The sequence below is a fragment of the Schistosoma haematobium genome, chromosome 1 (genome assembly GCF_000699445.3).
Source record: "Schistosoma haematobium chromosome 1, whole genome shotgun sequence".
In the NCBI taxonomy this organism is placed as follows: domain Eukaryota; kingdom Metazoa; phylum Platyhelminthes; class Trematoda; order Strigeidida; family Schistosomatidae; genus Schistosoma; species Schistosoma haematobium.
The window spans coordinates 52036056-52057981 of NC_067196.1; the positions used below are offsets into that span (position 1 = coordinate 52036056).

The 21926-nt window shown below is 38.7% G+C and overlaps 1 protein-coding gene across 2 annotated transcripts in view; it reads right to left on the reverse strand.

Annotated features, from left to right (window-relative positions):
* Positions 1–12068, reverse strand: part of MS3_00001550 (uncharacterized protein) — a gene marked incomplete at its 3' end in the record, with an annotated part of 46005 nt that extends 33937 nt beyond the window's left edge. The window contains exons 1-4 of one of the 2 annotated variants that reach the window (XM_051209018.1): positions 11983–12068; positions 3806–4193; positions 977–1444; positions 709–797 (exon numbers count right to left, since the gene is read on the reverse strand). In XM_051209018.1, the coding sequence (XP_051074436.1) occupies positions 709–797; positions 977–1444; positions 3806–4193; positions 11983–12013 (976 nt within the window). In that variant the 5' untranslated portion in view covers positions 12014–12068. Of the gene's footprint in view, positions 1–708; positions 798–976; positions 1445–3805; positions 4194–11943 lie in introns of both variants that reach the window. The other variant, XM_035733999.2, reaches the window with a different exon arrangement.
* Positions 12069–21926: the final 9858 nt, after the last annotated feature.

Here is a 21926-nt window from a genome sequence, read left to right on the forward strand (position 1 = left end):
CACTTGTCAGAAGAATTTTTTATGCAACATTTATTTGGTTATGTGTCGAGAGGAATATATTTTACAGACGTACGTTTCATAGTTTGAAAGAAAAACAGTCGAAATGAACGGTAATAAAATTATAAATTAGCCGGGAGTTAGTGCATTATATAACTAATTCTTACATATGATTATTGACTCTATTCCCCAGCCTCTTAATTAGTAGAATAATTAATAAAATAAAAGCACAGTTACTTAACTTTGGAAATAGACATTTCACGATTTGGGAAATTTAAGAAATTACAAAACCTTCAGGTGCATTTTGTGATTATTTTGTATAGTTAACTGTAAATGCCATGGCAAAATTAAATATGAATCATTCATTCTAATCACATCTCACCAATTGTATATCGTCTGTCGGAACAAGATGTAGATATATAAGAGTTTACGCAGGTAAAAAGTGCACAGGCTCCGTACAATAACGTACTTAGCATATATACTACGCAACTAACCAAAAACTGATACTCTAGAATTTGCAGTTTATTCAACGTTGTGAAGATCCTTATTTTCTTATAAAGATTTCATTGTAATGTAATTTTGTCTACCTGTTTTATATATATATTTAACGTCTATCAAGATTGAAACTTGTTAAAACATTGTATGTTGAAAGTCCTAAATTGTATTAAACGTACAATATTGAATAAAGCGATTACTATTTTAAAAACTCACTTTGATCATTAGAATCTACGGAAGGACGTCTCTTTACTTTGGGAGATGATTCAGAAGAGTTAACCACATCATATTCAGAGATCGGATGTCTAAAGAAGAAATTATAAAACCACTCGTGAGGATAGAATTTATGATAATAAACAATTTGTCAAATTAAATGTTTTTGCTACCATATATATATTCATAAATTAGAATAAAGGCAATTAGATAAAAAAAACGAATGAGGATGAATTTTCAAATGGATATTCATAATTAAAAAGGTAGTTACTTTTCCTTTGAAACAGGAGCAGTAGTATTAGCACTCTCAAGATCTACGTTTGTAAATAGTTCTTCCATAGATAATCGAGTATCATTGGAGTAGTTGGTAGAACTGGGATAAGATCTCAGTACATGGGAACGCTTTCCCTTCATAGAAGTCGAGGTATTTAAATGTATTGGTAAAATATTATCAGAAACTTTTGGTTGAGGGCCATTTGTTATTAAATTTTGACCAGATATTTGCCTGCTAAAACGCCGAATACCAAAGAAAGAGCGCAGTCCATCTAATGCATTACTACGCATATCTTGTTCAGCCGGACAAATATGTATAACATTATTTTGATCTGACGAACTTTCATTTGTTGTATCAGTGGACCAAGGTCTTCTACATTTAAAACAAAATGAACGTCCTTCGCACATTGGATGAAGACAGACAATTTGCGGACAGGCGTGGAAGGAGTGTGCTATCAATCCATAACTGAAATGATAAAATATCATGTAGTATGAAGAACTAATTAAACATAAAATGGAACCACTTCAAATACCTACTACTGCTACAACTACAAAATATTTTTCTTTTTATTCACAGCTTTTCCAAAGCCTGTTATATGACATAATTAGGACCTTGAAATATGTATATACATCTATCCTGAGCTGAGTATACGAATTAGGTAGACAGATGTCTAATTGAAACTATAAAACAATGAACCTTTTAGAGATAATTCCACATCTATCAGTTACAGATGTTTGACACATTAAATAAATGTGGGAGCCAATCAAGTTAGAGTAAGTTCAGAAAGTATATCGGCTCTTCAAGGATTGGATAATACATATTTTGAGAGGTTATTTTATACTGTATGAGGATAATATTAAATATAGTGATAAATTGTATACAGAAATAGACTATCTGATTCTGTAAAAGCAAAAGCTTTTTGATTTTTCAGATGTTTCTCTTTTAATATTTTCGTGTGAGTTTTATCCTTTGGGGATTCATTTATGAACTATGATACTAATGACTAGGATTGTGAGCTCCTTTTCTATTAATTGGATGTAAAATATTATTATTGAGAGTAGACAGTAACAAATACTGGGTCGTTAATGACTTTTCACTCAATCATGTGTGGTGAGATCATAGATTGTACAATTATAGAATTGAGAACCGATTACCAACTAAAAGTAGGTAAGTTTGTTAGAGAAATTGTGAACATTTTATTGAGATGATTAGGATGTGATACATACAGCGAATTATCGACTACGTCAAAGTGTTATGTAAACTGGATGGAGGGTGGGATTGAGGGCTTAAGGTGGTTAGAAAAGAAATGTTGTATGTTGATTGAAACCATGGACAAAAACACAGGCTTTATGGTTAGCGGTTGAAGTTAATAGGAAATGGATGGCTAGTTATATGTATTACTAGTAAGATATAGTTATAATGATTCATATACATTTTCATTTTTGATAATATCGAAAGAATTATTATTTCGAACACTGTATATTGTCTCCCACATCCTCACTAGTGTTGTCACTACTTTTGTCCCATTAGTTTTTCTCTGAATGATACGATGTGCTGCAATTCGGATATATAAGTAAATGTTTCACACTGTTTCTATTGTTAATGAATATTTTAGTCTGCGCTATTTACGTTACGGTTCGACGAACGATTCGTGAATTAAAGACTACTAAAATGAATGAACAGAGTTCTGATCAAGCGATAACAGACTCAGTGACAATGTGGGTGTGATAAAGACCATTAATTGTTGTGATGAAGACATTTTACCAATTTTATTCCATTCTCGCTACAATGCTACGTTAACTTATTGATTTTACATGGTGTTTCGATTGCACAAATATTGTATATATATACGATTATACTGATTATTAATAAGTTGAAAATCGATCCTTTTGCTGAATTTCGTGTTTTTTAATGTATAAATAAGGATCATAAATCAATCGACTGATAAATGATTACCATGCCGAAACATTGACACCGACTTCCGAATGATTTGATAGCAAAGACAAGATCATTAGCCGGAATAGGCTTTCTATCTGCAAAAATAATATGCTTATATACAAAATATTTAACATGAGAATAAACATGATCAGAAGTCCATTGAAACATTAACGATTGGAAGATACTGTCAGACTTAATTTTTGCATAATATACTAGTTCATGAGATGTAAACTGTCTTTTTTTCGAATGCTTTCAACTACTTAAGTTTCGAATTCCAAAAACAATCGTCTATCCCTAAATGGATTATATCCGAGACGTTTTTTTCGCTAATGTGAGATGAAATAGTATCTTTAAAGTTAATAAGTCGTGGTTACGTGAGCATTAAAGACATCCTAAAATAGAGGAAACTAAATCCAGGAACTGGATTCCCTTTGGTCACAAAGAATTATTTCCGTGATAGGTAGTTTGATGTATGAGACTAACGAACTAGAGACTTATTAACTATGCTCTGAGCTACATATCTGATGAACTAGATATACTATTTGGCCATTTGGACTGAAGTAGAGTGACCAAATTCAAACATAATGAATAAGTAGAGTGAAAACTGTTGAGTTATAACGTAGCAGTGAACGAGTGCAGCCTTAACTTCTAATCAACGACCAATTAGTATGTAAAAAATGACATATTTGATGAGTTTCCTCATTAAAAAAAGAGACGAAGGTACAAGTAATGTGCACATAATACCCATAGTTTCAAAATGAGAATGCCATACTATGCTAATATTTACGTGTTCATGCAGAATTGTAAATTTTAAAAATGAGGGGACGAAAAACCATCATCTCTATGGAGAGTATAGCTGGATTCAACAGTAAAAAATGTAGCACTTACCCACAACCTCTTGGGCACCATCTCGCTTCTGGTTCACAGGACATTGCTTGTTGAAGTAAAAATTCTTCATATCGAGATAAACTGCGGTCATACTGATTATCTTTTACGGGACTTTGTGAAGACTCATGACGAGTCGAAACAGCAGACAAGAGATGAATCACAGTTGATGGCTGCAATAGTTCTGAGCACGCTACACATGTGAGATGAGCCAGTGCAAAGTTTTCTATTTGACACGAGATGAAATTCCTCCAACAAACTGAACAAGCGAAGTGACCGCATGAACTAAGTCGCAGTGGATCTTCTATAGGCATCAAACAAACTGGGCATTCAGTTTCATTTTCGGAAAATGAGGTAAGCTCATTACGTTTTTTTACTTGTGGGTGGGAATCTGAAAAGAAGTAAAGATACTAGAAAACAGAAACTGAATATTCTTTATCTAGCGCTTATTGGGGCTGTAGGTTAGAATATGAGAATCACATGGAAATAATCCACTTAGACTACGTGGTTTAATAAGTATACAAAAATGGTTCCATTTAAGAAGCAATCAAATGAGTGAATTGTACACGAAAATACTCATATAAATAATTACTGAGATGAATGTTATAATTATATTCAATTCACAAGTTACTACAATAAGGAGGTTTCGTAATTAAATTCAGGAAAAATGCAACCCATTCGACAATTACGGATTCATAAACAAAATATGATAAACTTATTCATCAGGCGCGTGTGTTTGAATCATACTCAAAGTGAAGGATGATAATACTACTAGCCAGTTGTCCAAAGCAGAGTAAATGGAGTGGTGTTCGAATGTGGCCGGAAGTCTAACCCACCCTGGCGTGACTGAGAAGAAAAATCTAATATCATCGAATATTATTGTGAGCAAATTGCTGGAGTCAACCGACCCTGACACCAAAATTGGACACGCACATAATTTAGAGAAGCTGGGAGAATATATTCATAGTATCTTACCAGATAACTCTAAGGGAGTTCAGGTCAAAAAACTGGTTAGAATAGATAAGAGGACCGAGGGAAATGTTGAACCCCGACCATGCAGACTCCTTAAGGTAATCCTAGGGTCGGCGAAGCAACGGGATCTCCTATTAAGTAGCGCTCGTTGTCACAATTCCAACGTCCGAGTTAGACCTGATATGTCTCTCAAAGATAGAATAAAAAGGGAAAAAAGCACTAGCTGAACTAGAAACCCATCGACAAAACGGTCAGGAAGATCTCCGGTTAGTGGGTTTTTGGATAGTCAGGTCTTGGAAGCGAATGCTACCAAGACATGTGTGGATAGGCTGTTCTACCTAGGAGTTTTATATGCCAACGCTCGTAGTATAAGTTCTATAAACTAGAAACATTAGTGGACAGATTAAGGCCACTCATTGTAACAGTGACAGAAACTTGGTTAGTCCATGACTTGGACTTAGCTTAGCTGATGACTTTATTTTAAAGCACACTCATCTTTGGAGTGCAAATACTAGATGCTTGATAATAGGAGACTTTAATGCACCTGATATTAGTTGGACTGAGATGACCATGGAAGGATCTATAAACTCCTTTGATAGTAGGTTCCTGATAACAGTAATGGAGCACGCATTAGTGCATCATGTATCCAAACCCACACGTTTTGGTGCTAACCAAGGTTCTTCTCTGTTGGACTTGGTAATCACTCATGAGACTCAGGGTTGGTTGGGCCACGTGTTACGTATGCCCAAACACCAATTACCACGACATGCAATGCTAACTGGTGTTCGGGATGGTTGGAAGAAAGTTAGGGGCGGCCAAACCAAAACGTGGCATCAGCGCTTGAAGTCACTAACTTCTAGTCTGAGCCATGCTGGTAAATGCAAACCACTTGGTTAGGGTCCGCGTGACTATCGTAACCAATGGTTAGAGACTCTTGGTGACATGACTCAGAATCGATCACAATGGAGTCGGTGTATACACTCTCTGTCTTCCCTTAAACCGTGAGATTAAAATTACTTTATACCTTTCTTTCTACCAGCTAATTCTTTCCATATGTACTGTATCCTTATATGCAATCTTTCTTTTATATATTACCACCACTGAATTAACTACTTCTATGAATTTGATATTCATCTTGTTATGCTAACGAGGTATGGGAACTTGGGTCGATGCATATATGTGCCTGGTCCTATGTTGTAGCTGGCTTCACTTGTCTTGGAGGTCACATTAGCCCCAATAGATTGGTGTGTGTGATGAAACTTCGCTTCATTTTTAACAACTTGCATCATTTGTAGCGTAGGAGAGATGTTCGTCTGCCAGAAAAAGAACGAATATACTAAGCGGCTGTTCGGCCCATCCTGTTGTAAGGGTGTGAAAGAAAACGTATCATTGAAAACAGAAGAAATCGGCAGTTTATTAACGCTTGATCGCTAGTGTCTTTGAGGCACTTGTGGTGTATTTTTGGACACCGAGTAAGCAGCAATGAAGTTAAGCATAGAACACGAGATAAGGATAGAAAATCGGTCGATAAAGTTGTGAGTCTTCACTAACTGGGATAGTTGGAACACGTACTATGCCTAACCGCTGCATATCTTGAAGGATAATGTTGTTCGATGTGCAATTATCGTAACCAATGGTTGGCAACGTCGATCAACGATTCAGAACCGGTCAAAATGTAGTAGGTACATTTAATCTTTGTTCTTCCTTAAAACTTAAATCTCAAAATCTCCTTATACATTTTCACCTTTCTATAACTAGGCTTTTTTAATAGTAATAACTCTGTGACTACTCATGTTGCTCTGCGATTTGTCTTGATCGTGTTATCTCGCTGTGCTAATATGATACAACTTGAAATGATGTATATGACCCAGGCTCTACGTTACATGTGAATGACTTGCTAACTTTTCCTTTTACGTCTAACCACGAATACGATTGTAGAGTTATTATCTTTGTTCTATGTATGCCTCCCATTAAATTACAAGCATCTACTTTACATACATAATTAGTGATTGAAAACTGACCCTCTGAGTAACAACCTTGTCAAAATCCATCTAACCACTTGCTCTAATTATGAAAAATGAGTTATTTTATATTGATACGCTAAGGAAGCCTGATTTTAATTCGATAAATAGCACTTGTTATTTTGATGGTGTTTCAACCGTAAGTTTATCTGTCACTTGTCTTACCTGACATCGAAGCAGAATGTACAAAGAAGTGATAAACAAATTTTTCGTATTATTCGCAAACTGATTAAAAAAAACTGATGACTTGGATAGTGAGAAGTAAGAAAGGATAGAGATAAAAATATCTTGGAAATCAATATGGGCAATTTAGTAAATTGATGTGAGATATTGTGAATTCAGGTACGTTTGTCACCAGGAGCAGCGAACAGGTGAGAATGTTTAATTAGTTCTTCTTACAATGATTTAGAAGTCAAAGCGAGCCAGTAATTAGAGACCACGACCAACAGCTGTCCCTTTGCAGCCAAGGGTTATAGGAAAATCTGAACTTATAGGAAAGCATTTACCAATGTTCATGTAACACTTGTACGACAGGTGTGTATACTAAAAATCCTACTTTGGAATGAGACCTAGATTTACTGGTAATGGCTTAGAGAAAAGACACATGCGGAATCTCTAAGGCGATTAGGTTGACGTACAGAAAAGTCCCTTGAATAGTTACTTTCCAAATCATACTATTGTAGACTACGCAGATGCCAAACTTGGCTGCAAACGCAATGAAAACTGGCATAATTTGTCCTCTATTTTTCTTATAAACAAGTAGACTTTAGTTGATAGCAGAACATCAATGACGAACATCTAATTGAAGTATATCTTGCATTAAGTAACTACATGTCTGGGTCCACTGGAATTAGTAGACTGCGCTTTTGGTTAGTGCATGGAGAGGATAAATAGATATCGAAGCCATTCGAAGGAAGTTCGAAAACCGAGATCAAATCGTTTACGTCTGGAGTTTCGTTTCTCGCACCGAGTAGTGGATTACTGAAATTCCCTACCAGAACACGTAATACCAGCACCTGTTGATATATTCAAAACGAGATTGGACCTCCACAGTTTTACAAACTGCAAAGAATAATATAGGTCGATGGACCTCCTATCCTTATTACTGAAGACTGACTCGTAGTCAAGATAGAAGTATGTAGATGGGTCTTAAAGGGATTTGTCGGGATTATATGAAGTTGAAACTTTTTCTGCTCTGCCCCTCATGAAACGAAAGACTGATAGAAGCCCCATAACTAGTTTGGAAAGCTGAAGGATTCTGAGGGAAACTTCAACGGCTTTCAATTGAAACTTTTCAGTAATAAGGATAGGAGGTCCATCGACCTATATTATTCTTTGCAGTTTGTGAAACTGTGGAGGTCCAATCTCGTTTTGAATATATCAACAGGTGCTGGTATTACGTGTTCTGGTAGGGAATTTCAGTAATCCACTACTCGGTGCGAGAAACGAAACTCCAGACGTAAACGATTTGATCTCGGTTTTCGAACTTTCTTCGAATGTCCTCTCAAATGATCAGTCCTAGACGAAAGTAAAAGATAAGACATGTTAATACCAAGGCCATCATTCAGTATACGATAAGCCAATATTAGATCACCCCGTATTCTACGGTAAGATAACGGAAATAAGTTAAGGTGTCTCAGTCTTTCTTCATAAGATAGGCCAGATAGACCTTGTACCATCTTAGTACCTCGTCGTTGGACTCTTTCCAACATATCTGCTTCATACTTCAAACAAGGGCTCGCTGCTTGAATCCCATATTCTAAATGTGGTCGCACGTAAATCGGGTATAGTAATCTAAACATTTCATCTAAATACTGGAAGGACCTGCGAATAGACCGTAATACCCTATAGCCTTTCGCAGCAGCAGCCTTACAGTGACTAGTGGTTTTGAGATCACTGCTTAATATGACTCCTAAATCTTTATAGTTTTTTACTTTGGGTAGCACGAATCCACATATTGTGTAGTGATACGATTCATCATAGTTATTTAATTGCATCACCATATTCTTATTAGGATTTACTTCTAGAGACCACCTGCCCAACCATGCCACCAATGAGCTAAGATCATCCTGTAATACTATCCTATCCGACATACTGTGTATGGGTCTCCAAATTTATATGTCATCAGCGAAGAGTAGAACGGATGATTTTGCTACAGTTTGTAATTCATTTACATAAAGTAAAAAGAGAAGAGGACCGAGGATTGTACCTTGGGGAACCCCGCTTTTTACAGGTACCCACGGGGAGAGAGCCCCATTTACCCTTACCCTTTATCTCCTGTCATGGAGAAAGTTACTTATCCAATCTATGACTGTATAATGGATTCCAAAACGTTCCAGTTTAAATTTAAGACCAGAGTTGGAGACCTTATCGAAGGCCTTACTTAGATCTATGAAGATCACATCCACAGGAATATTCCGATCTTTTGTAGCAGCCTAATTTTCTATTGCAATGAGAAGATTTGTCAAGCATGATAGGCCTCTCCGAAAACCATGTTGTGCCCTGGAGAAAAGATTATGCCCTTCAACATAGTTTATAACAGATATCCGAATAATTTTTTCCATCAGTTTTACAACTGCACCAGTTAAGCTAACGACTCTATAGTTACTAACTAAATCCCTACTCCCAGCCTTATACACCGGACTTATTATAGCGTCTTTCCAGTCTCCGGGCTGTCTGGACTGCCTCAGAGACATGTCAGACAGTACCGCTAATGGTTCAGCAATTACATCCGATATGGCTTTCATAATCCTAGGATGAATATCATCAGGAACACTAGACTTATCAGGTTTGAGATGCTGAAGTAGCCTTAAAACAGTACCTTTTTCAATGACTACAGGGTCCATCAGCGAGCCGCCACAATCAAAATGAATCGTTAATCGTTCCTCATTACTGATAGAAAACACTCCGATGAGGCTTCAGCTTTTTCGGTATCATTTTCTGCCAAGATTAACGGATTTTCTTGTATCAAAAATGATGGAATTCCATCGCTTCTCTGAGTTCGCCTTTTTATATACGAGAATAACCGTTTCGGACTATATCTAGAAACTCTAATCAATGGTTTTTCATATGATCGTCTAGTCTTACTTATTAACGCTTTACAGGCATTCCTGATCGTACAATAACTGGATCTGTATTGTTCTGAGCTAGTAGAGATGAACGTATTCCAGTGCTTCTCCCTTCTTCTAAGAAGTTTCATGATTGTTTTAGTTCTCCATGATGGACTGTTATTCGGTCTTCGCGATACCAGGTATGGTATGAACGAGGATCTCACTAAACTAAACTTACCTTTAAATACTATTATCTACAAACCAATCTGTCTTAGCAGCGCATTTCTGAATGGCTGATATGTTAGCTAGCTTTCCATACATTTGGGCGGGGTGTAACCTGATCGTATATGTCCCTAGTTCTAAACGTGAGTGACAAAACAGCGTGATCGCTGTTCACTAACGGTGGAAGAATACTTAGGTCGACAATACCGTGAGTCCGTCAGTCAGTCAGTCAGCTACAACATAGGACCAGGCACATATATGCATCGACCCAAGTTCCCATACCTCGTTAGCATAACAAGATGAATATCAAATTCATAGAAGTAGTTAATTCAGTGGTGGTAATATATAAAAGAAAGATTGCATATAAGGATACAGTACATATGGAAAGAATTAGCTGGTAGAAAGAAAGGTATAAAGTAATTTTAATCTCACGGTTTAAGGGAAGACAGAGAGTGTATACACCGACTCCATTGTGATCGATTCTGAGTCATGTCACCAAGAGTCTCTAACCATTGGTTACGATAGTCACGCGGACCCTAACCAAGTGGTTTGCATTTACCAGCATGGCTCAGACTAGAAGTTAGTGACTTCAAGCACTGATGCCACGTTTTGGTTTGGCCGCCCCTAACTTTCTTCCAACCATCCCGAACACCAGTTAGCATTGCATGTCGTGGTAATTGGTGTTTGGGCATACGTAACACGTGGCCCAACCAGCCCTGAGTCTCATGAGTGATTACCAAGTCCAACAGAGAAGAACCTTGGTTAGCACCAAAACGTGTGGGTTTGGATACATGATGCACTAATGCGTGCTCCATTACTGTTATCAGGAACCTACTATCAAAGGAGTTTATAGATCCTTCCATGGTCATCTCAGTCCAACTAATATCAGGTGCATTAAAGTCTCCTATTATCAAGCATCTAGTATTTGCACTCCAAAGATGAGTGTGCTTTAAAATAAAGTCATCAGCTAAGCTAAGTCCAAGTCATGGACTAACCAAGTTTCTGTCACTGTTACAATGAGTGGCCTTAATCTGTCCACTAATGTTTCTAGTTTATAGAACTTATACTACGAGCGTTGGCATATAAAACTCCTAGGTAGAACAGCCTATCCACACATGTCTTGGTAGCATTCGCTTCCAAGACCTGACTATCCAAAAACCCACTAACCGGAGATCTTCCTGACCGTTTTGTCGATGGGTTTCTAGTTCAGCTAGTGCTTTTTTCCCTTTTTATTCTATCTTTGAGAGACATATCAGGTCTAACTCGGACGTTGGAATTGTGACAACGAGCGCTACTTAATAGGAGATCCCGTTGCTTCGCCGACCCTAGGATTACCTTAAGGAGTCTGCATGGTCGGGGTTCAACATTTCCCTCGGTCCTCTTATCTATTCTAACCAGTTTTTTGACCTGAACTCCCTTAGAGTTATCTGGTAAGATACTATGAATATATTCTCCCAGCTTCTCTAAATTATGTGCGTGTCCAATTTTGGTGTCAGGGTCGGTTGACTCCAGCAATTTGCTCACAATAATATTCGATGATATTAGATTTTTCTTCTCAGTCACGCCAGGGTGGGTTTCTCGCTTACTATCAGATTCTGGTAGTGCATTTTTTTGACTCATAATGGGAGTCCACCAATGACTTGCTAACCAGCTGGATCTGTGATAATAAAGTGGCGTCCAGCTATAGCCTCGTTTACGTAAAGTAAATCATGTGGAATCGGAAAACAATAACAGGAAAAATGCGTCGTTTTCAAAGTTAAAATATTTATAGACAACGTAATATGTATGTAAAAATAGTGGTGAGAACGAAAGAACAATATATATACTCGTCTTAAGCTTGAGTCCTTAAAAAAATAAGTCGAAAATATTTTCTTACCAGGTAGAACGCGTTTAAACCATAAGCTTATGCGGTTACCTTTCTTCCCAGAAGGATATTTAGATGACATTTACCTCTAACCAAATATTTCCAGTCCAAACCTGGCGCTAAATAAATTTTGAAGCGAAAAGTTTTTTAGTAGTTTAGAAAAATAAACCTACAATAACTAAAAACATCTTGTCAGTAACAATCATTTGGTAATAAGTCTCAGAGGACCAATACACTCATATTTGCTTCATGAGGAATACGTTGTGAAGTGAAGGATAACGCTGGATTCGTTGCAGACAGCCTTTCTTACAATCCCAGACAACACAAAAAGGGAAAATAAAGGCGAAGAAAGGGGAAATAAATGGGTAAATGCTTTGGTGGTGAAAGGAGAAATAAAGAGGAAAACGCGCCAGAATGTCCCCTTTTTCGCCTGTCCGGGGGAAATAATGCGGATTTTCCCCTTTTTCTCCGTTTTGTCGACAAATTACCGACTTTTCGCCTAAATACACACATATCCCCTATTTTCAATCCATTGACAGAACCACAAAGGTCGCCATTATTTTCAACAACAGACCAAAATATATCTGCAATGCAGTGGAAAAGCGGTTAAATAGTTGTATATACAACTATTTAACTTCTGACATAACTTCTAGGTCCTTTATATTTTTATCTGAATGTGAATCTAAGCTCTTAGGTGATTCGGCTTACAAAATCTATTGGTTTCGTTAAACCTGCTCCTATCGAATTTAATCAGCTGACATTCTTTACTCGACTCGCCTTGCACTATAGTGCACACGTATGTTTACGTCGTGATTATTTACACTGACGCATCGACTCATTCTATGAAGATCACTTCAAGGTTGTGAATCGTGATCCAGGAACTGCACCTCCTAAATAAGTGGAACTGGAGATAAATTTAAAATAGACTAAGTGAAGGCTGAGGACCTAGAAAGCAGACTTTTAGTAGCCTAATTGCACGTTTTCTCTACGAATTTTAGTAATTGTACATTTTTGGTTTGCTTTTACGCAATAGGAATGCTTAGAAATACTCCACGAGCTTACACTGATTGTTAACTCTGCTCGCGAAACATACCATTTCGATTCGTTGATCGCGTGATATCATAGAAAACTTTTACATACATTACAGTGTAGTCTTTCTTACTACGTTTGTTGTTTTTTGAGTATATCTAAGTGATGTTGATAAACAGGAAGTTTGTACAACGCAAAAGATGTAGTTAAATGTCGCACAATTGGACGCTTTTATATCGATTGTGCAGATATGTCTTACATGTCGACCGTTCACTTGTAATCCCAAGTATTTTTGTTTTAGTACGTGTGTTCATATGTTTGTTTATCACTTACACCATTCGTCTTTAACTCGTTGTTATCTGTCTAACTACAAGTGCTAAGTCATGTTCGATGAATTTGAGTAGTCTGTGAAGCCTTTCACCATATCATCACTATTACAGCCTTCCTGAACACATGAGTGTTTGAAATAGATTACTCCAACAGAATTTGTAATTGGCTTTTTCGTCACTGTTACTAAATGTGGTTAGTCTAAGTATAGTCCATGAAATTAAGAGTAGAATTTATATTTCGCAATTGATTTAGCCATATTCACAATTGAGTGAACGCGTCGCATGGACCTCCTGGGACAGATTACGTACGTATACCGCAACTGCTGAGAATCGATATGTTATGGTAGAACCATGGATTTCTTCTGGAACATCTAAAAAGATACTTTGGGTGAGGTGTCTTAGTCAGATTTTTTGTAGTTTTTTGCGTTCTACGGCATATTGGTTACCTTCTTAGTCTCTGCAACTTTCAAGTTTAACAATCTGTTTGCCCAATAATATGCAGAAAGGTGGAATTTCATCGACCTAGTTTGAGGACATGATGCAATAGGCTACTTAGTTCAACCTTGAGACTAACAGATGCGTGAGTTTGATTGTGACTGAAAACACTTGAGGAGGAGAGAAAAACATTAGATCACCGACCTACACTCTGATAGAATGTCAAACGAATGGGATAAAGATCGATCGGTCTCAACTTTTACCCGATATGTTCCTGATTTAGATTTACTCGAAAAACCACACAAATACATATATGACTAACAAGACCACCACTCCGCCTTGAGTCCCTCCGGAAGCTACTGCCGATTTCAAGCCCGGATAAAGGAGGGGGTTGGGCATGGGGTTAGCGACCCCCTCCTGTAGAAAACTAACTCTCTAAAAAATGCTACCAAGGATCATCAAAGCCTCCTTCAAAACAAAGAAAGAGGGAATTACAATAAACGTCATCCAATGCTATGCGCCTACCAACGACTACAATGAATACGCTAAAGATCAATTCTACAATAGGCTGCAGTCAATCGTCGAGAAATGCCCAACAAAAGACCTGACCATTCTGATAGGAGATTTCAATGACAAGGTTGTAATGGACAACACCGAATATGAAGACACCATGGGACGACACGGACTGGGAGAAAGGAACGAAAATGGTAAGAGATTTGCAAACCTATGTGCCTTCGATAAACTGGTCATAGGCAGCACCATATTCCCGCATAAGCGCATTTACAAAATCACATGGACTTCACCGGATCACACCACGCAGAACCAAATCGACCATATTTGCATCAACAAAACGTTCAGGAGGACTGTAGAGGACGTGCGAACCAAGAGAGGAGCTGATATAGCATCAGATCACCACTTGCTGGTCGCCAAGATGAAATTAAAACTCAAGAAGTACTGGACAACGGGGCGGACAATATCACAAAAGTTCAATACGGCTGAAGATGGAACAGGTATTCAGAGCTTGACAACGCTTTAACCAGTAACACCCAATATAAAGCGTACCCACCAAGTGAAATCAAAAGACAGGAGCGAGGATGTTCGAAGATATATTTGATAGGCTATCAATATATCGAGAATCGTCTGATCTAATCTGGCTAGTGATTGCAAGGGTTGTTGGGCACGGCGTTTCCACTCGTGACCTGGTGCGGATGCATGACTGACCTCCTTCTGCTAGGTGAGTCCATTAAAACTAATGTTGTCAGCATCCAATGTCGAAAACTTTTAGAGCCTTTTATTTTGGGGATTTATTTACCGCTACACGGCCTTTCTTCGGGATACTGACAAACTCAACAAATTCAAGGTAGTCTTCAGCAATAAGTTCGAGGCCTTTCATGATCTACTCAATGGAGAAGGAACTACTGTGGAGAGCAACTGTAAGGGGATCAAAGAGGCAATCACTTCAACATGTCATGAGGTCCTGGGTCACAAGAAGCAACATCACAAGGAATGGATCACTGTTGATACACTGGATAAGATCCAAGAAAGAAGGAACAAGAAGGCAGCAATCAAAACCAGTCGAACAAGAGCAGAAAAAGCCAAGGCACAAGCCGAATACACAGAAGTTAACAAACAAGTGAAGAGGAGCATCAGAACTGACAAACGTAAATATGTGGAAGATTTAGCAACGACGGCGGAAAAGGCTGCAAGAGAAGGAAACATGAGACAATTGTATGACACGACAAAGAAACTCTCTGGAAATAGCCGCAAGCCAGAAGGACCAGTGAAAAGCAAGGAAGGCAAGGTAATCACCAACATTGAATAAAAACGAAACAGGTGGGCAAAACACTCCGAAGAACTCTTGAATCGACCAGCCACACTGAACCCACCCGACATCGAAGCAGCACCCACGGACCTCCCAATCAATGTTGGCCCACCAATCATTGAAGAAATCACTATGGCCATCAGACAAATCAAGAGTGGCAAAGCAGCAGGACCAGACAACATTCCATCAGAGGCATTGAACGCAGACGTAGCGGCAGCATATTTACAACTGAGGAACATCTGGAACTCAAAGCAACTGTCAACCAACACCATGGTCACAATTTTTAATACAAATGTCAAGACAGTTCTACTGTATGGGGCAGAAACCTGAAGAACTACGAAAGCCATCATCCAGAAGTTACAGGTGTTTATGAACAGTTGTTTACGCAAAATACTTCGGATTTGTTGGCTGGACACTATTAGCAACAACCTACTGTGGGAGAGAACAAACCAGATTCCAGCGGAGGAAGAAATTAGGAAGAAGCGCTGGAAATGGATAGGACACACATTGAGGAAAGCACCCAACTGCGTCACAAGATAAGCCCTCACATGGAATCCTCAAGGCCGATGGAGGAGAAGAGGAAGACCAAAGAACACATTACGCCGGGAAATGGAGATAGACATGAGAAAAATGAACAAGAATTGGATGGAACTAGAAAAGAAGGCCCACGGCAGAGTGGGCTGGAGAATGCTGGTTGGCGGCCTATGCTCCATTAGGAGCAGTAGGCGTAAGTAAGTAATTAACAAGACCACAATGCACAGAAAATACAATTGTATAAACTAGCACATTTCGGCAGAACGAAGTACTTTGGTTATGTATAAAATACAATTGTTCTGAGTGAGAAAGTATTATGATGGTAACTCACATACTTTGCGTAAGCTTATTATTCATGAATCAAGGACAAAACCAAGTGTCACCATTTACAGACTTTGAAATAAGTGAAATAATATCCTGATAAATAAATCACCATTACTTCCTCATTTCTCTCTTCACGTCAATTTCGCACCATGAACAAAGAAAACAAATAATTTTAAAATACCTTTTTGTGTATATTTCACGCTGACAAAACACTTCATGTTTTTAGTGTTTTTCCATCGTCAGGAGGTATATGCACGTATTCGAGTAAGTTTTTCCTAACCGTACGATTTGTTGGATAGGCATGATCTTTCCGATATGTATATTTGTTCATATTTCAGGCCTAGATGAAAAGATAGAGACGACGAGGAAACATCTAAAGAATCCAGTTATTTTTTAAATTTTCGTTCCGTCTATATCGATAATTTATCATGTGACCCCTTAGTGTAACGAAATGAAGTCGGACGCTACTGACTGTTATAAGTTATCGTGAGACTTTATCATAAGAATCGCCAATGAATTCGTGCTTCCGGATGGATGCGCCCTAGGGCTTACATAAGCACACTAGTAGAAAACGGGTCTATTAATTTTTATGGTTTTTTTGATAGGTCTTAGACCATTTTATAGAGGAGATTCAGAAACCAGTGATGCTCAGTTTCCTCTTATCTGTAATCTCTAGAGCCCAAGAACTCTAAATTAAACCTATGTATCGACGTTCACATGATAATTGAGGACCCACTGGTAGGAATGACCAAAGATGCTACTACCCATCGATCAGGTTGTATTAATAATGTTAAGATAGGTGTGAAAAATATTTAGTCAGGTAAGGCTGGAGCACCCAGATAAGCAGGAGAAGATGGTATAATATGAGGGTAGCAGAGACTCATGAAACAAAATGCTGGACTTCTGTCATGGATTCGTGCTATATACATTATTTTTATACTCGATGACTAAGGACAAATAAATTCAGTAAGGAACAAAAGCACAATCGTTTAGTTGAAGAAATACAGTGTTTCAGATAGTTTATTAAGTTTAATATGGTTTATTTAGTTGTGGGGAGATTTGCTCGACCTCATTATTGTTTAACCAAGATAGGAATTAAGAAACCTACAAATACATATGAATGGTTATCAAAAATTCTTTCAGCACGTAAAAAGTATACATTTCAGATAGATAGACAGCAGTAATTCGTTAAATGTAAGTCCATGAGAGACATGCTCCAGACTCAATGCTTTGATGTGTAATAAACCAATTAGTTGTAATGATAATTATTGGTATTTACAAGTCAGTTGCAAGTATCAAGTTCAGAATAATATAGAGATCGATTTGTATGAACTTGAGTGATTATAAGGTGTCGAAATCAACTAAGTTTATGTGCCATAAAGATAGGTGACCTGGTGATTTACGACGCTTTCGGATCTTTACAAAATGATAAACGGTGAGTGATACTCATGGAATTATCAGGGAAAATAAAAGTTGCGACCAGGAGGAGTATAACTCCCTACACATGTCTATAATAAGGACATGAACCTTTGCCAGTGTAGGGGCAAATCCGACTGCGGTGTTTTCAGTTCTCAAGAAATTCGCTCAGCGGCTTATACTGATGAGTTGCACAGATGATTGTGTCTCTAGACCCCACTTAAGCTGACAGTGTTCTAAGTTGTCTACCAAATGAGCAGCTGTTAGAGAAAAATACTGAAACAATTTATCATAGACAAAGACAACTGCGAGAAAATAACACTATTTAATGATAATCATGTCACAAGGCATCTAGAAACCATTATGAATTTAGGATAAGATAGTCTGGGATAGGTATTGTTGAGGTCGTTGAAGTGAATTGCGACGTGCAAAACGTGTGAATTATATCGTGGGATAGGTTGGACGAAGACTCGTGGAAGAGCGCCAGTCTATTGTGAAACGTTTACAGCTAAGAATGAAGCTCTGAGCTGTCGGTGAAGTCTTTCTACCAACCCGTTTGCTTTTGCGTTATCAACGGTCGTTCGGATTCACGTGTTTCCTATTAGTGTAGCCAGACAACGGAAAAGTATGGATTCGAGCTGGCATTCAAGGTCTGTAGTGATAGCTGAAGTGCGGCGGAAGTTTGCTATCCATCAGTCGATGGATGTGAGGGCCACTGTTTTAGTAGTAATGTCACTGATGGGTACTGCTTCTAATCATCAAGTGAAACGGTCTACGCAGGTTAAGAGATAAGAGTAGCCATTTGAATCTGGCGAGGGCCTTACCAAATCCCAGTAAACATGGTGGAAACGAGAGTCGGTAGTTTTGAAAGAGCTCAACGGACATCTGCAGTGGCTTATCATTTTGGGGTTCTGGCAGCTTACACACGAGCGTGTTTACTCCCTCATATCTCCATTTATAATAGTCCAGCAAAATCTTTCTGCCATGGTTGATGGTTGTTCGAACAACTGGATGAGGACACTTGTGCAACGTATTGAAGACGTTGCGTCGATAATGTTCCGGCACTATTGGACGATCACTACGTGTGGATGTGTCACATAGTAAAGTTCGCTTACCTGTTCGCATCTGTTTAATACTCAGCTTCAGAGTTGTGTATGATAACTGGTACTGATGATAGGTGTATTCTTTTTGAATCTGAAAGAGTTCGAGAAAGTCGATTCCTTGGAAACTGTTCAAAGAAGATATAAGCGACAGGCCGTCCGCAACCCCACTCTTTGTGTTGTATATCTGAAGTGGGTTGAAAAATTTAATCTAGTTGTCAAAACTCTCGAGGTGTGTACTTGCCTGAAGACGAGCCTAAGGAGAAGGCAAGAGGTTTATAGTTGAAAGTACCGTGCAAAATGACACATGGCTGGGATTCCCCTACCGAAAGTGCTATACCGCGATTAGTGTTTGGAAACCGTCTCGAGAAGAATGCTAAGTATTTTTAGGTGTGGCAAACCCATTGTGGTTAGTCTCCTCCGATTGGCGAGTCAGATGCTTCTATTGAGGTAGTATTGGGTTCTTTGATGTCCTGGAGTGCTATCAGTGTTGCTTTGGCGATCAGTTACTTGACAGTGAAGAATAAGTTTTTCGCGATATAGTCCAAATTGATGGATTTTGCATTTTCACAAAGTTGGTCGGTCTAAGGTCTCACGAGAGACCCGCATGGCGATATGAACCGTCGATATGAAATTTATTAGACTGTTAAACACGCGTGGTTGCTCGACTGTGGTCGGTTCTGGGTGATCGAGAATGTCCGCCATTTTGCTTTTCGGGGCGGATGCCTCGAGCATCAATAGTGTGTCCGAGGAAATCTAGGAAGTCGGTGCCGAGTTAACTTTTCTGAGTGTTGACACTAATGCCGTGTTTTTGTAATCATCCAAAGACAAGTTCAAGATGTTGGAGATGAGATTATCCGTTCGGGCCTGAGATCAAGCAGTCATCAACATACACATACACGAAGTTGAGACCTCAAAAAGTTACTGCAAAATTTGTGCAGCATTTCTTAAGCCAAAAGGCATGCTAGAAAATTCATAGAAACCGAAAGGAATGATAATAGCAGTTCTAAGAATGCCTTCGGCAGCTGTGGTAATCTTACTGGATGTTTTAACCATGTCGATTTGGGAAAACCAGTTGTACCTTTCAAGGTAGCTGTCAGATCATGAATGTGAGGCATCTGGTGACGATCTGGGGTGGTTTTTGCATTCAGTCACCGATAGTCACCGGTTGGACGACGATCGTTGCTGTCCATTTTAGGGACCATGTGTAAGGAGGATGCACATGGGCTGTTCAGTGGTCGAATAATTCCCAAGCCTATCAAGTACTTGTCTTCGTTTCCCGTCAACCCTAGATTTTCGTGAACTAGTTGACGCGCTTTCGAGAATAAAGGTGGTCCTGTGATCGTGATGTGATGTATAACATTGCTGGTTACTCACGTTGATTTTGGTCGGGTTTGATATATCTCGGGCTACTTATCGAGTATTTGTTGGTAGTATGGATCGATCGTGTGCTTTACTGTGACTAAAGATAATCTGCAACCGGCAAAGAAGTTACACCAACAGATAGATCAGCAATTTCGTCTACCAACCTCTATTTGCTCGTTTCGATGATTAGATTATCATGTTGTGGCACGTTTTTGTATCAATGATTGGTATAGAAAAATCTGCAACAATGATGAACCAGTGAGTAGATTTACATAAATCCACGTTAAGGCACATATACCGCATAACATATGTGGCTATCGGTTTCCCATTAGCCATCTGTAATTTGAAAACTGCTTTGTACAGTCGGACGTCAGAATCTGCTGAAAGAACATGCACTTCTGTGCCAGTGTGGACGAGGAAGCGAACATTCGTAATCACATCGGTGGTCTATGACAGACGACTATGTTTGCTGGCTACGGTTGCCGTCAACGCGTGACGGCTAGACAGTTTTCCGACGCGTTTCGCGTGTCCGATATTCTGGAGCCGACAAACTGCATGGTTTCCTGCAATATCGAGAAGACTTTCTGTAATGAGTGTGATACCAGCACCATTCAGGGTTATCTATCTCTCGTGATCTAAGGTCAGATCGTCTTCGTGAAGTACCCCTTCGAGGAGTTTTGGGGCGTCTGAGGTCATGACGAATACGAAGGTAACGTGTGATAGTGTGACAGAATTCCGCAACGTCATGTCGTGTCGTTTGAGATTTTTCTTTGACTGAGAAAGTCTTGGCGTTAGAGGTTACGGTGATCTCTACAATGCGGTCGGCAGATGCAGCAAACTCGTCTACAGCGTTGTTTTAAAGTGAAACAAACAGTGCCTGAACCTGATGGGAAAGCTTAGATAAGGCATGTTGTCTAATCAAGCCATCGTGAAAGGTCCTTTGACCAATGACCTCTCTCATCCGTAACAACATGTGTGTTGCTGAGCCATATTGTAGTTCGATGTTGTCAGGGAGTTGATCTAATCTATGTCGATCGGCTAGATCTTCGCATTTCAGATCAGACTAGAATAGAATGGAGTTTCATGCTGTTCTGAGACATCACCAGTGAATATACTAGATGTGATGTACCTGTTGATTTCGCCCGGCAGTTCCTTCACTACTGCGAAAAATTATGCATGTGAATATGTCACGTCGTGCTCGTGGAAGTCAGCTTCTGAGTAACAGAACCAGGCTTCAATGTTAACACTGGCTGGAACGAGGGTGGCGTAAGAGTCTTGATCTGAAATAATTTAGAAGTCTGTTCGGTCATGATAAATACGAAATATAGCAATAAACGCAAAACATCCAAAAATACTAAATAAAAAGTATCGCAATATGTAGAAACCATAGTAAAAAAATGATATATAAATTTCCAAAACGGAGCAGTTTCACAGTTTACAAGTTGGTGTACCAGCTCACAACTAAATACAACATAAGTATTCGGAGTTTGACAACAACCTAAACAGTAACAACTTTTATAATCGTAATGTGCCAGTGAAATCGATGGCCAGAAGAGAATAGGCTCGAAGGGATATTTAGTAGGTTATCGATATATCGATAAATGATCAGTCTAAGCTGGCTAGCGGTTGTAGGGGAAGTTG